The sequence below is a fragment of the Chiloscyllium plagiosum genome, unplaced genomic scaffold (genome assembly GCF_037043375.1).
Source record: "Chiloscyllium plagiosum isolate Xiang-an unplaced genomic scaffold, Cpla_swu_hap1 HiC_scaffold_17, whole genome shotgun sequence".
Lineage (NCBI taxonomy): Eukaryota > Metazoa > Chordata > Chondrichthyes > Orectolobiformes > Hemiscylliidae > Chiloscyllium > Chiloscyllium plagiosum.
The window spans coordinates 33766491-33780613 of NW_028270155.1; the positions used below are offsets into that span (position 1 = coordinate 33766491).

Genomic DNA, 14123 nt, shown 5'->3' on the forward strand with positions numbered 1-14123 from the left:
CAATCTCGCCCTGTTTACTTGAGCATAATCTTCATAGAAGTGAATTCATCATTTGATTTTTCTCATTGGCACAAATTGAATCAATTTATAGGAAGTGTGCAGCTACACTTTCATGATATTGGATGTCAAATTACTTTACAAAATCTTAGAGGAATAATTTCTAACCTGTCTTTGAGTTGGGGTGGTTAAAATGCCAGAACATAATAAGCATCAGTAAGTTATTTTTTTCTCACTTTCCTCCATTTAGAAAAAGCACTTTACTGTTTTGAAAGTGCATTTCATCCAGTGTTTAGCCTGACCAATGGAAATAGCCGATTAGATTATCGGCGAGCTGAGAACAGGTTTGTATGACACTTGTTAAAATGTTGTAAATTTTTCTATAGAGAGCTTCTGTTTGAATAATTAGAAGCTGTATTTATCTGGTGTTGGTTCACTACTGCAAAGAACCAATCTCTTCACCCATATAAACAGTCTAAAATAAAAACAGTAAATGCTGAAGATACCCAATCAGGAAACATCTGTGAAGACAAAAACAGAGTTCATATATCTGGTCAGTGACCTTTCTTGTTAACTTGGCCTGATCCCATCCTTGTTATCCACACTTACATTCGTAGCAACACAAAGGGATACGTTTACTTGCAGCTGGTCACGGCACAGATGAATTTTAAAGTATAAAACATATTGTACTGAGACAAATTGTTATAGTATTCTGTTTAGGCTGACAGTTGAGCAAGAACATGAATTCCTGCCTCACTGAATTGCAAGCCTGTCTTGATGAGATATCGTACGTTATTGTAATCATTTGCTTATTACTCAGCTCAGTGCTGAATTCAACACCCACAGCCCCATTCATTCATCCTTCTTCAACAAGCCAATGTTGCATACAGTTGGCACAATGGCATTGCACAAGCAGTTTCCGTCCTACAACTACTCTTCTCCACTTAACCATTTGGGAACCAGAAAATATGCATGTTGGAAGGAGTTACATTTGATGACCAGTCCCATTTCTTCATTTGGTGGTATACAATGAACTGAAATAGACCAGAGTTTGCCATTGTCTGTAATTTTTAGGAAATAGAAGGCTACCTGACCTTGAGCCTACCTTAAGCAATTCTTTTAATGCAGCTTCTGAAGTTTTATTTGGACTTAGTTTTGGGTTAACAAAGCATTTATTAATCTGTACACCACACAATGTGCAATTTTGATTGAATGAACTGAATTAGAAAATAATGCTTACTATGCATGCAATCTTTTGCAATCTGAAGTATAACTTTATAATTCTGGTCTAGCGATTTGTATGGCCCACCTTCTCATCACAACAATCATGAATGCTTGTTTTTAACTGCTTAATTAATTTCCTTCATGATACGGATTTACAGATTTTTCCCACTTTATGCTTGCATAGGTCATTCTTCCTTGCACTCTACAAGCATATGATATTCCTCGAGAAAAGAGGCTGTCCACGAACGGCACTTGAGTTTTGTAAGCTCATCCGTAGGTAAGAATCAGAAATTGCCTGTGATATTTATCTGTTTAGCTTCCTCACCTATTTGAGCTGAGATCTTTAGGGGAACGTATTGCCAAAATTAGCTTCTGTTGCTGCACAGATACAGATATCTATTGTTGGAGCCCTCATTCATTTACTCTTTATCAATTTTGATGTGAGGCTGTGCACTTGTAACTGTGAGCTAAAGAAGACTTTTGGACTGGGTAACCGCTTGAGTTAAAAGGAAACCGATCAAACAAGCTTATGTTTATTCATGATGCCAGGCCTGGAGGTTAATTGCAGGTTAGTTCCTGATCAGAAAGTTTGGCAAACCTGTCATCAGCGGAGATAGCATTATTTAAATAGTTAGAGGAAGTCGTCTATTAATAAGGTCAGCATCTGAGAATTGGTTCCAGCAAGTCTGGAAAAGACATTATGCTCAAGCAATGGCCGATGTTGAATGCTAAGTAGAAATTTGTGTGGAGGAAATGGTCAGCCTGTCAGAATTTGAATTGGGTTTTGGGTTGCCTGTTCTGAGAGAACAAATTTGACTGTTGATGCTGAAGCATGACGGTTTGAAAGCTCCCTGCCTCTCCTCACTTATCTGCTCTTGGAGGTTCAGAGAATATAAAACTAAATTAGTACTAGATTTATCTAAGTGGACTGTGAAGGTGACTCTGACATCTGAAAATCAGCCAAGTAGTACTCACCTATACCTGTGGAATAAGACTTCATGAAAACCACTTAAGTAATCTGACAGTTTTGTTATTTTCTTTCATTGATCCCTTAAGTACATTTGTTTGTTTATCTCTTGTGTGATTGAGGCTGAAAACAAAGGTTTTTGGGTTTATAGCATAGACCAGTTAGATTACTTTGTTGTTTGATTTTGCTCTAAGGTTATCGTATTGTTAATAAATTGCTAATTCATTTGTTTGACCCTGTAAACCGGTGTAGAGAGTTGATTAGTCGCAAAGTTTGGAAATGGTTATTCAAAACACCTGGTTAGGAACCACTGGGGTCAATTTTGAAGCTATTTGGAGGTTCTAGTTTTACTGTTTTGTAGAGTTAGAATGGCTGACTTGGTTCAGTTGTCTGTCTCTCTATCAATATACTGTAGAATTGTAAGCCTGCCCAGTTTAATTTTTCAGTAAAAATGTACATATCTATGTCTCCACTTTTCCTTGCTGCAAAATAAAAAGAATCTCAAATTGGGTAGAAGAAACCTTTCCTCAGGAGGAAGTTGAAATTTTAAAATGCATTGAAAATTAAAACAAAATCAGTAATTCTGACCATGTCTATTTTAACTGACTTAAAAATGTTAAAGTAGCAGCATGAAACAAATTCCATGGGTCCTGAAGACCGCATTGTTTCAAATGTTAATTGTTATATTCCACAAACAGACCTATTAATTTTTTTAAAAATTAGCCTCCAGTTAATAGTTGAAAGAATGTCATGCTTTCCCTTTTTAAAATCTTGACAGTAACAAATGACCAAAACCACTTAATTAAGTACTATAGCTGTTGGCAACTTTAACTTTGATATCCCCTCCTTTTAAAACAACAGCACTCTGGAAGTATATTTTATATTTTATTGGCATTTAAATTAACACATTTACAAGTGATTCTTATTTCCTGAGAGTTTATTCCTGTTCCTTTCTTTTCTCAGCCTGGTGACTTAGAACTGTTTTTGACAGAAGGGTTATTTTTTCCAGGAGACCTTCGCAACCTCTTCCAGCTTTGCCTTAACTCCATGAATTTGGTCCTTTCAGTCTAACCAGGAGCTTCCAAGTTTATTCCTATGCAGTGGAACATAAGGATCATGCTGATGTCTATTTGCTCCCAAACAGTCTGATGTTCAGTGCTTATTCAGGAAAGCCTTTACCTTCATTTTTATAATGGGTTCCAATGCATTCCAAAAAAATTGTCCCAAAACGTAACCTTCTAAATTTCAGAATTCTAGCAATTGTCATGATGAGCTGCCTATTGTACACTGAACAAGATTATTCCAGATTTTCTTGCTCTGAACACCAAAAATATAAATAATTTGGTGAACTGAGGTGTTCCTACCTTCCACTTTTCTTTTGCTCTTAATGGTATTTACTCCATTTCCTGACCCTCCTGCAGACAAAAGAGAAGTGTAAGCCTTCTTCTGAATCCAAAAGCAGACCTGTAAACATATACCCATTGACAAATCTCCTTTATGCCAATTCAGTCTTTGGAACTGAGCAGGTTGAAAACTGAATAAAGCAAAGTGAACTGGACGAGTAATTTCAAGGACTGGGGCAGATTTTCTGGGAACATGGATTCAAATTCCACCAGGACATATGGTGGAATTTACAATCAGTTAATAAATCTGGAATTGAAAGTTAATTTTTGTCAAGGTGGTCATAACAGTCATGGATTATTCTTAAAAACCCATCCAATTCTGTAACGCTTATTAGAGAAGGGTTTATATGTCCTTATGGTTTGGACTACTTATGACTCCAGACCACAGCAATGTGGTTGACTTTTAATTACGCTCTGAAATAGTCTACTAAGTCATTACTTGAAAGATAATTAAGGACAGGCAATAGAGATATTGGCTTTGTCAGTGGTACCCACATCCTATGAAAGAATATAAAAAACTTTAAATCCCAAAGTGTTCTTTTTATTACTTGACTCCTGCTCTTACTAGAAACTGATTGAATAAGCTTTGCAAACATCAGAAAATGAAGACAATTCATGCTCTGTTTGAAAGAATCCATTTCCTCCAGGCTATGTTAGATCTCCAAAGTGAATGTTACATTTAGTTTGATTATTGCAAAGGAGGCCTTCAATTGCTACATTCTGTGGTGCTTAAATATATTTATTTAACACTAAAGTTGGGAGATAAATATACTTTTTGAGAGAATGGAGTGACATTAAAGTGTATGAATATGGTTTTGGAAAACAGAAAATCTTCAGTAAGAAGAAGAGTATGTTTGGAAACTAAGCTTAATAAATATTGCTATAATTCTGGTATAGTCTAATTTACGGTATCTGTCTCCACAGCCTCGACCCTGAAAGAGATCCACTATGTGCATTGTTGATTATTGATTTTTTGGCATTGCGAGCACGAGAATATGCTTTCTTGACACGACTTTATGAGGAATGGGAGGTGAGAACATGTCGTGGTTAGTTTGCTTGTTAGTTTTGATATTGCTACCTAATTTATTTAATTTCACACAATGTACCCTGCATTTGCCCTGTCAATGGTTTTTACTGTTTAGGGCATGGTCGTCTTTGTTAAATGCTGTCCTCACTCAATACGAAAATATATGCACTTTTCATTTGCACTTGCTTATTGGAATCAGGAATGGGAATACTGACTGACTTTTTGTTTTCTTGATCCTTCATCCCATTCCTAGCTCAGGAGAGGGATGTTTTGTGGAAATCTTGATCCTTTTGGGAAACATGGCACTATACCTGCTAAGGCCTGTGCTTGAACTTTTGTTTTACACTGACTATAAATGGCATCCTAAATGCCACTTGCAACTAATACAAACTGGTAAAGCCATACTTAGTGACTGATTTAACTTTCATATGCATACTGTGCTGCTATATTAATATTGGGCAAATGGAAACTGAAAGCTCCTTCTGTTGCTGTGGGTCTCTGGTCAATGTATGCAGTGGCAGAAGAACTGGAGAACTTAAGCATTTTAATTTTCCTTAAAATGAAGTGGACCAGCATTGAGCACAAGTGACTAAAGGGAATATAAAATTCAACATTTATCCTGGTTTAATATAGTAGAAATGTGAAAACTGAAATAATTTCTCATTTAATGTGTGGTGTACGAACCAATTTTTATTATTGTGATTCCCCACAAATTTATTTTTCAAAAAAGGCAGAAATATACTTCAAAACAAATTATACCAACTTTGAGTTATAGCTCTAGTACAATTAGATGTTTGTACTATGCTTGGTCCTAGGTATATCCGTAATATTTGATTGTTTTCTACTGCCTCTTAGTTCCATTTGAATCTGTCTCAGCTCCCTAATTTTGCATTCTCCGTTCCACTGGCTTATTACCATCTAAGTCAACGAGAAGATCTATCAGGTGCTGAGCGCTGTCAAAAGCAAGAGCGAGCTAAGCGTCTGATACAAAATGCTCTCATTGTGTTTCCGAGTGGTAAGTTGTTGAGAATTGACCTTGTTCTTCGGCTAAGAATTACAATAGGTTTTGAATAAATGATCTCATCTTTAGAATATGTTCTGTGCTCATTTATCTGCCATCACTTTTATAGATTTGTAGCTAACAAGCTATTGGAAAAATTAGGCTATTAAATAATTACCTCATTCATTCTGTAAGAAGCAATAAGAAAATGTTTGATAAACTACAAATACAACTAACTTATGAGAACTTCAAAGTTGGTCCTTTAGGTGGTGAGCAGAAAGATTTGTAGATTCAGAACTATGAGCTTACATGATGTCAGTGTAAGGATATGTCTGAAATTAAGTGAGGTATTTTATAATAATTGATGCTAGCAATGTGTAATGTACATGGTAGTATGCAATGTCTTGTTATTTTGATGCTCAAAACGTTTTTGTAAAAAATAATGATTCAAACTTCAGCTCACAATTATGTAAAATTCCTTTTGTCATTTTTGTGGTGGCACTAGTTAGAAAATTTTCTATTGTTGTATAATAGAGTACTCTCATCTGTACCAGTTGGGATAATACATAGGAACATATGAATTAGGGGCAGGAAAAGGCCATTCATCATTTTTTTTTCAAATTCCATGTTTCCATCTTCCCCACACCCTCCAATTGCCTTCAATTCCCTTGTTTCACAATGTCTACCTCCACCTTAAAATATTCAATGACTTCTGAAGCCAAGAATTCCAAAGTTACGCAACTTTTTAGTGAAAAATGTTTTCCTCATGTTAGTCTGAAAGGGTAACCCCTAAGATTTGAACTGTCCCTAGGTCCTTGTAATATGATGTATAATAGTGTGCTTTATTCAGTAAGGACTGTGGAGGAATGTTTTACATTTTTCTGTCCAAGTGACAAAGTAGCTGAAGATCTACTGCTGGGAATTTTCTAATGTTCTGAACCACGTTATTGAATATAAGGTGATTTAAAGCTCCGGATTTTCTCACTGCTTGTAATGGAAGTGTATTGTCTATGTTCACTGTCTTCTGAAAAATCAAGATTGTGATTGTAGAGCTGCAGGCTAAAATTGCAACACACTAGATTACTGGTTCATCACCTGTGTACCTTGGTTTGAAACAGTTTCAACAGTGTTGTTAGGCATAGTATTTACTTGAGCTAGAGAGGTTATTGGTTAAATCCGAGCACTGTCAAGAGATAGCATCATTAAAATGTTAAAAACTGACCATGTGACAACTTTAAATTTGTTGTATCCCATTTATACCACAAGCATTCTCCGTGCAAATCCAAAATATATGGATTAATGCATGATGTGTAATATAACTAGCTTATTGCAAATTTGGTGGCTCCATTTGACATTTAATGCTAATTTAGCATGTGATACTTAGCTAATTTTACAGGGAATGTTTAGCTTCTGTTTGTCTAGATTAGATAGTATTTGTGTTCACAAATTTGGATTATAAGTGGATGGAGCTGGGCATAAGCACAGACTTTCCACTATTTGATCAATGTGAATCGACTTTGGCTTGGTATGTGATGTTGGGTCAAAACTGCTCCAAGGTTTGGGAAGTGATTGGTATTTACGGTAACAAACTGAGAGACAAACAGCTTTGTATTTGGAAAGTTGAATACTTTTTCAGTTAAAAAGTTGAGTATCTAGATAAATGAAGCTTATTTAAAAAGTGAGCCATCTGTGTAGCAACTCATAAGTTATAGTTCAATTGTGAATGAGTGGTTGGAAGACTAACAAGCTTTTCACTGCAATAAATAAACTGAAAGCAACAGGGTCTATATATTTCATAAGACAACCTATATTTTAAACTACAGAATAGATCCTCCACTTGATTTTATTTTAAAAATCATTCATGGGATAGGGGTATCAGCTGTAAGGTCAGCATTCATTGCCTTGGAATTGTTGAACCATTTGAAAGTGTCTAATCCATTCTTGTGGGTCTGGACACTCATGTCGGCCAAGTGAGGGTGGCAGACAGTTTTTCCCTAAAGGACATTAGAAGTGGAAAGGATTTTACAACAATCAGCAGTGGTTACATGGTTGTCATGTGGCCAGATATTAATTCCAGAATTGTCGATTTTTAATTCAAATTTCTTCTTCTGACAAGGTGGGATAAGAACCTACATTTTGCAAAAGATTAACCTGACATTTTGGGTTACTAGCCCAGTGAAATTACCGATGTCACTATCTCTTCAATTTCAAAGTGACCAAATGTCTCCCTCCTTGTACACTTGGAAAGGAATAGAGCAATTGCATATTACTTAAATGGAGAAAGACTGTAGGAAGCTATAACAGAGCGATTTAGGAGGCCTCTTACATAAAACACAAAAGGCGAGCATACAAGTTCAGGTAATAGGGAAGGCAAATGGAATGTTGGCCTTAATTTCAAAGAGAATATAAAAATGAAGTCTTGCTAGAATTGCACAAGATGCTAGTCAAATCACAACTGGAATGTTGTAAACAGCTTTTATCCCATTATTGATTTTCTGGGATTGAAAATGGCTCAGAAGATTCGCCAGATTTATCTGAGGAATGGAAGGACTGTCTCAGAAGGAGACCTTGAGTAGATTGGACCTGTACTCATTTAGAGTGAAAGGCGATCTTATTGAAACATACATGACTCTTAGATCACTTGATAGATATATTGGAAAGGATTTTTCCTCTTTATGGGAGTGTTTCAGACCAAAGGGCATAATCTCAAAAAAAAGTTGTCCGATTAATACAAAGATGAGCGATTTCTCCTGTAAGAGTAAGGTGAATCTGTGGTTTTCTCTGCCACAGGGGGCTAAAGAGACTGGGTCACTAAATATGTTCAAGACTGATTATTAATTGGTCAGGGAATTGAGAGTAATGGGGAAAAGGAAGGAAAGTGGAGTTGAGGATTATCAGATCAGCTATGATCTTATTGAATGGCAGAGCTGATTTGATGAGCGGAATAACTTCCATATGTCAAGCTAACTTTCATAGTGAGATTTATCTTGAATATTCTTCCCATTTGGCCAAAGTAAGGCTATCTTCCAGCCCCTCAGTCCTGGTCTCTTCATTCCAAGCTTGAACTCCTGTCTGCATTCTGCATGGTGAAAATTGAGATTGGCCTCTGTCTCTTGCTGTGGCTTATTGTCTCAGAGCCCATCTCCCTGACAATGTAAACTTGTGTCTCTACATCCGGACAGAAAGGCAAATTATTTATCCCTTAGTCTTTAAATTCTATTCATCTCCAAATTGAATAGCTTAATGTATAAATTTCTAAAACCTTTATATTCCCAACACTTTCCAATGAGACTTGGAAATGAACACTTTACCTATAGTCAGCATAAATTCTCCTGCCAGTCACTTTAGACACACATTTTCACATAATTTCCAGTATTATCTATCTGTCTGGGAAATGAGTTAGTAACATGTTGTCACAACAGAGGGAAAAAAACTGTATACTATTTTGCAAAGACACTGTTAGCTGGAACAAGCATATCCAGATTTCACTAAATTGTAGAAAGTAATGCCATGTCAAAATCATTTATTCTTTGTATTTCTTTCTAGTACTGATGCCATTACTGGATCTTTGCAGTGTGCAAGCAGACCAGGCTGTGTTAGCGCACATGTATTTTGGATTTGATGTACAGATAAGGTATGAATCATGAAACTGCTTGAGTAATTAACATTTCAAAATGTCAACTTAATATAAGGGACAGGAGGATACCATATAGTCTTTCAAGCCAGCTCCACCATTCAGTACAATTGTGACTGACATTGGGCCTCAACTTCACTTTCCTGCTCACTTTCCGTATTTCTCAATTCTGCGATACTAAAAGTCTGTTTATTCCAGATTAAATGTATTCATTGGTGACTCCACAGCGTTTGAGTGGAGAACTCCAAAGATTTAGAGCCCTTGAAGTGAGCAAAGACCCAATTGATAAATTCTGTACAGGGGAAGCAATAATTTAATTAGAATTGCTTTTGATCAGCAATTGGAACATGGCATGTAAATTAAGCACCGTTGGAAGTGTTGTGAATAGACAGGAAGATAGCAATAAGTGAGAGAAAGAATAGAGCCAATCAAGAATAGTAGTAGGAAGTTGTGCGTGGAATCAGAGTGATAGGGAAAGTGCTAAATGAATATTTTTCATCAGTGTTCACACAGGAAAAAGACAGTGTTGTCGAGGAGAGTACTGAGATACAGGCTACTAGATTAGACTGGATTGAGGTTCACAAGGAAGTGTTAACAATTCTGGAAAGTGTGAAAATAGATAAGTCCCCTGGGCTGGATGGGATTTATCCTAGGATTCTCTAGGAAGCTAGGAAGGAGATTGCAGAGCAATTGGCTTTGATCTTTATGTTGTCATTGTCTGTGGAGTAGTAGTGCCAGATGACTGGAGAGTAGCAAATGTTGTCCCCTTGTTCAAGAAGGGGAGTATAGACAACGCTGGTAATTATAGACCAGTAAGCCTTACTTCAGTTGTGGGTAAAATGTTGGAAAAGGTTATAAGATATAGGATTTATAATCATCTAGAAAGGAATAATTTGATTAGGGTTAGTCAACACGGTTTTGTGAAGGTTAGGTCGTGCCTCCCAAACCTTACCGAGTTTTTTGAGAAGGTAACCAAACGGTGGATGCGGGTAATGCAGTTGATGTGGTGTATATGGATTTCAGTAAAACATTTGATATGATTCCCCATGGGAGGCTATTGCACAAAACACAGATGTGGGAATGAGGGTGATTTAGGAGTTTGGATCAGACATTTTCTAGCTGAAAGAAGACAGAGGGTGGTGATTGTTGGGAAATGTTCATCCTGGAGTTTACTTATGATGTAATGCAAGGATCCGTTTTGGGGCCAGTGCTGTTTGTCATTTTTATAAACGACCTGGATGAGGGCATAGAAGGATAGGTTAGTAAATTTGCGGATGACACTAAAGTCGATGGAGCAATGGATAGTGCTGAAGGATCTTGCAGGTTACGGAGGGACATAGATAAGCTGCAGAGCTAGGCTGAGAGGAGGTAAATGGAGTTTAATGTGGGAAAAGTGTGAGATGATTCACTTTGGAAGGAGCAACAGGAATAAAGAGTACTAAGCTAATGATAAGATTCTTTGTAGTGTTAGGTGAGCAGATGGATCTTGGTGTCCAGGTACACAGATCCCTGAAAGTTGCTACCAAGGTTGATAGGGTTGTTAAGGTGGCATACGGTGTGTTAGCTTTTATCGGTAGAGGGATTGAGTTTCGGAGCCGCGACCGCGAGGTCAAGCTGCAGCTGTACAAAACAGGTGCGGCCGCACTTGGAGTATTGCGTATAGTTCTGGTCACTGCGTTATAGGAAGGGTGTGGAGGAGATTTACTAGGGTGTTTCCTGGTATAGAGGGAAGGTCTTAAGAGGAAAGCCTGAGGGACTTGAGGCTGTTTTTGTTAGAGAGAAGCATGTTGAGAGGTGACTTAATTGAGACATATAAGATAATCAGAGGATTAGATGGATAGAGTGGACAGTGAGAGCCTTCTTCCTTCGATGGTGATGCCTCGCACAAGGAGACAGCTTTAAATTGAGGGGCGATAGATATAGGACAGCTGGTTTCTTTACTCGGGGGTAGAGGCGATGGAACATGTTGCCTGCAACAGTAGTAGACTTGCCAACTTTAAGGGCATTTTAAATGGTCTTTGGATAAACATATGGATGAAAATGGGAAAGTATAGGAAAGATGGGCTTCAGATTGGTCCACAGGTCGGTGCAACATCGAGGGCTAAAGGGCCTGCACTGAGCTATAGTGTTCAATGTTCTATAGCTCAAAACAACAGAAACTGGTGGAATGATCAGATGTTTACTGGATGAAAATCAATGCTGGGAAGTATAAAGGGCTATGTTTAGGTTGAAGAGGTAGGATAAGGGAAAGTGTACAATTCTACAGAGGGTGCATTATCAGAAGCGAATCATTTAAGGGTAATAAGGCAGCAGAGAAATACATTCAGAAATACTTTAAAAGGCGTTCAGCATATTTTGAACTTTAAAAAGAACCTTGATATCCAAAAGCAAGGAAGTTGTGCAAGTCTTTAAGTTGCCTCGACTGCAGTATTATACCCAATTCTGGCAACACATTTCTGGAAGGAAATGAACACTTAAGATCGGCTGCAGAGAAGATTTATGAGAATGATTCCTGCGCTGAATGACTGAGTTAAGTGGATAGATTAGAGAAGCTGGATTGTTCTTGGTGAAGAGTAAAATTGAGAGGAGATTTTGCTGAAACTGTTCAAAATTAATAAGGATATGAACACAGTAGTTGGAGAGAAATTGTTCCCATTGGTGGATAGGATTAAGAACATCAACTTAAGGTGAATGAGTAAAGAATAATGATGACATGAGGAAAACCTTTTTCATGAAGCTTCTGGTTTTGGTTTGATATCAATGTGGGGGTGGATTTAGTTGTAGGTTTTAGAGATTTGGATAGGTTCCAAAAAAAGATTTGCAAGTCTATGGGGAAAGGGAAGGGGAGTGAGGCAATAATAGCTGGGTTGCTCTTGAAAGGGTCAATTCAGACACCTGGTTGAATGTCGTCCTCTTGTGTTGCACTGCTATGATTCTATGCTGTTGTTGTTGATGGCCTTCATGTCTCCCCTCCATCCACTTCCCAACCCTGCTGCAGACAGCCAAGTGCACTAAAGCAGTTAGTGACACTATTTATTGGAAGGAACTGGATGTTGTGGAAGGAACCAAGAATCATGTCTTGGCTGGAAGAGAATGTGAAGGAAGTTCTCAGCCGAGTAGATGCAAATGACCCACTTGTACAGGAGTCTGAAAACAAGTGAGTGCTTCATGAAGCTAGAATTTTTAGTTGTTACCATTCTGAAAATAATTGGTAATATATTTTTGGTAACTGGAAGAATGTGGTTAAATGAGAGAGAATTAAAAAATTGTTGCTCTGACCAACATTGACAGGTCTGATGAGCAGTTATTCGGTACCATTTCTCCAAGTCTAACTCTAATATGTCGGGTTGTAAATTTTTTATCCACAGTGCATCGGCTAGTACTTGGCTTTGATTAATAGTTTGCTTCAGGCATTCACCTCATCCTGCCCTATCTCTATGGAGATGTTTAATCACAATTTATTCATCTATCTTGCTGGCTGTCAAGTCTTATTATTTCCCCTAAAACCATGGTAAATCAACATGTCCCTGGGAATGCTTGAATTGTTTCTGAATGTATTTATCTTCTATGTTTCCAACTTGTTTTGGCTGGCACATATTTGCCCTCGTCTTACCATTTTCATATCAATCAGTTTTTTTTCCCTCCTTAGCTACTTGTATTATTCACTTTGTTTTATTCTTTCCTGGGCATGGCTGGGAAGGCCAGTATTTGTTGCCCATCCTAATTGCCAGTTGAACTGGTTACTCTGTAGGCCATTTCAAAAGGAAATTAAGAGCCAACCGCAATTTTGAGCATCTGGAGTCACATTAGTAAACTATATGGGTTTTTAGCATAATCAACAATGGTTACATGGTCACCACTAGATTAGAGTTTTTTACTTGCAGCTTTTATTGAATTTAAATTTCACCATCTACTATTTGGCTCTGGATTATCAATCCAGTCGCATTATCACTAAACCACTCCCTCACCAATATCAAGCATATTTTCTTAATAAAAACCTATCAAAAACCTTTTCAGTTTTACTAATATGACAATTCCTCAACTCCATTGTATGTTTCCTTAAAATTACTCAGTAAACAATGAATGATGAATTTAGCTTTCAAACTTAATTCAAGAAGCTTTTTTTCCTCATTGATTCCAGCTCACTACCAATGTAAAGTGATCTTTATTTTTGTTTGTAAAACATTGTGAAGGAAGCTGAACAAGGTCTACAAAGTTACCATGCCACAGAGCAGATTGATAAATGTGATGAGTTTCCACTGATTTACAGTCTTATGAAGTGGCTCATCCAAATAAGCTTCTTTAGACACAAATGTATTAGTAGGCATGTTGTAAGAGATTTTTAAATATTAAAATTTAATTTGCTCAGAAACTTGACTAGTGTGCACAAATGAAACTAGCAACTTATTTTTAAGACATTAAACATTTCTGTTAAAAAAGCTTTGTTTTTTTTTGAAGTGATATTTTTGAAACGTTACCAGATTATCAATCTTAAGTGTATTTTGTATGATACTAGAGAAAATAATGAACAATTGTTTGTTATTCACACTGCCTGATTGTGCTGGTACATGAAAGTGTCCACTTCAGTGCTTTGCAAGTGGATTTGAGTGGAAATTTGAAGCATGGCTTCACTTTAAGAAGGTAACAATATCAAGTACAGTTTGTACCAGATCAGCCATCGCATCTCAAGCCATGTTGTCAGGACTTTAAAATTGCAGCTATGAGGAAAAGGTTGGAGGCTATGGTTGTTTCTCTCAGAAACAGAGGAAGCTTAGGGTGACTTAATAAAGGAGCATAAAGTAATGGGGGGCTTGGATCAAATGGCCAGGAAAGATTGTTCCTGTGAAACTCTACCTTATTATACATTTATA

General features: G+C 37.1%; 1 protein-coding gene across 1 annotated transcript in view; it reads left to right on the forward strand.

The window, feature by feature from the left end:
• Window positions 1–14123, forward strand: part of tcf25 (TCF25 ribosome quality control complex subunit) — a 33564-nt gene that overhangs the window by 9941 nt on the left and 9500 nt on the right. The window contains exons 9-14 of the mRNA XM_087995819.1: window positions 248–341; window positions 1406–1498; window positions 4516–4621; window positions 5474–5633; window positions 9165–9252; window positions 12251–12409. Coding sequence (XP_087851945.1) covers window positions 248–341; window positions 1406–1498; window positions 4516–4621; window positions 5474–5633; window positions 9165–9252; window positions 12251–12409 — 700 coding nt within the window. The remainder of the gene's footprint in view (window positions 1–247; window positions 342–1405; window positions 1499–4515; window positions 4622–5473; window positions 5634–9164; window positions 9253–12250; window positions 12410–14123) is intronic.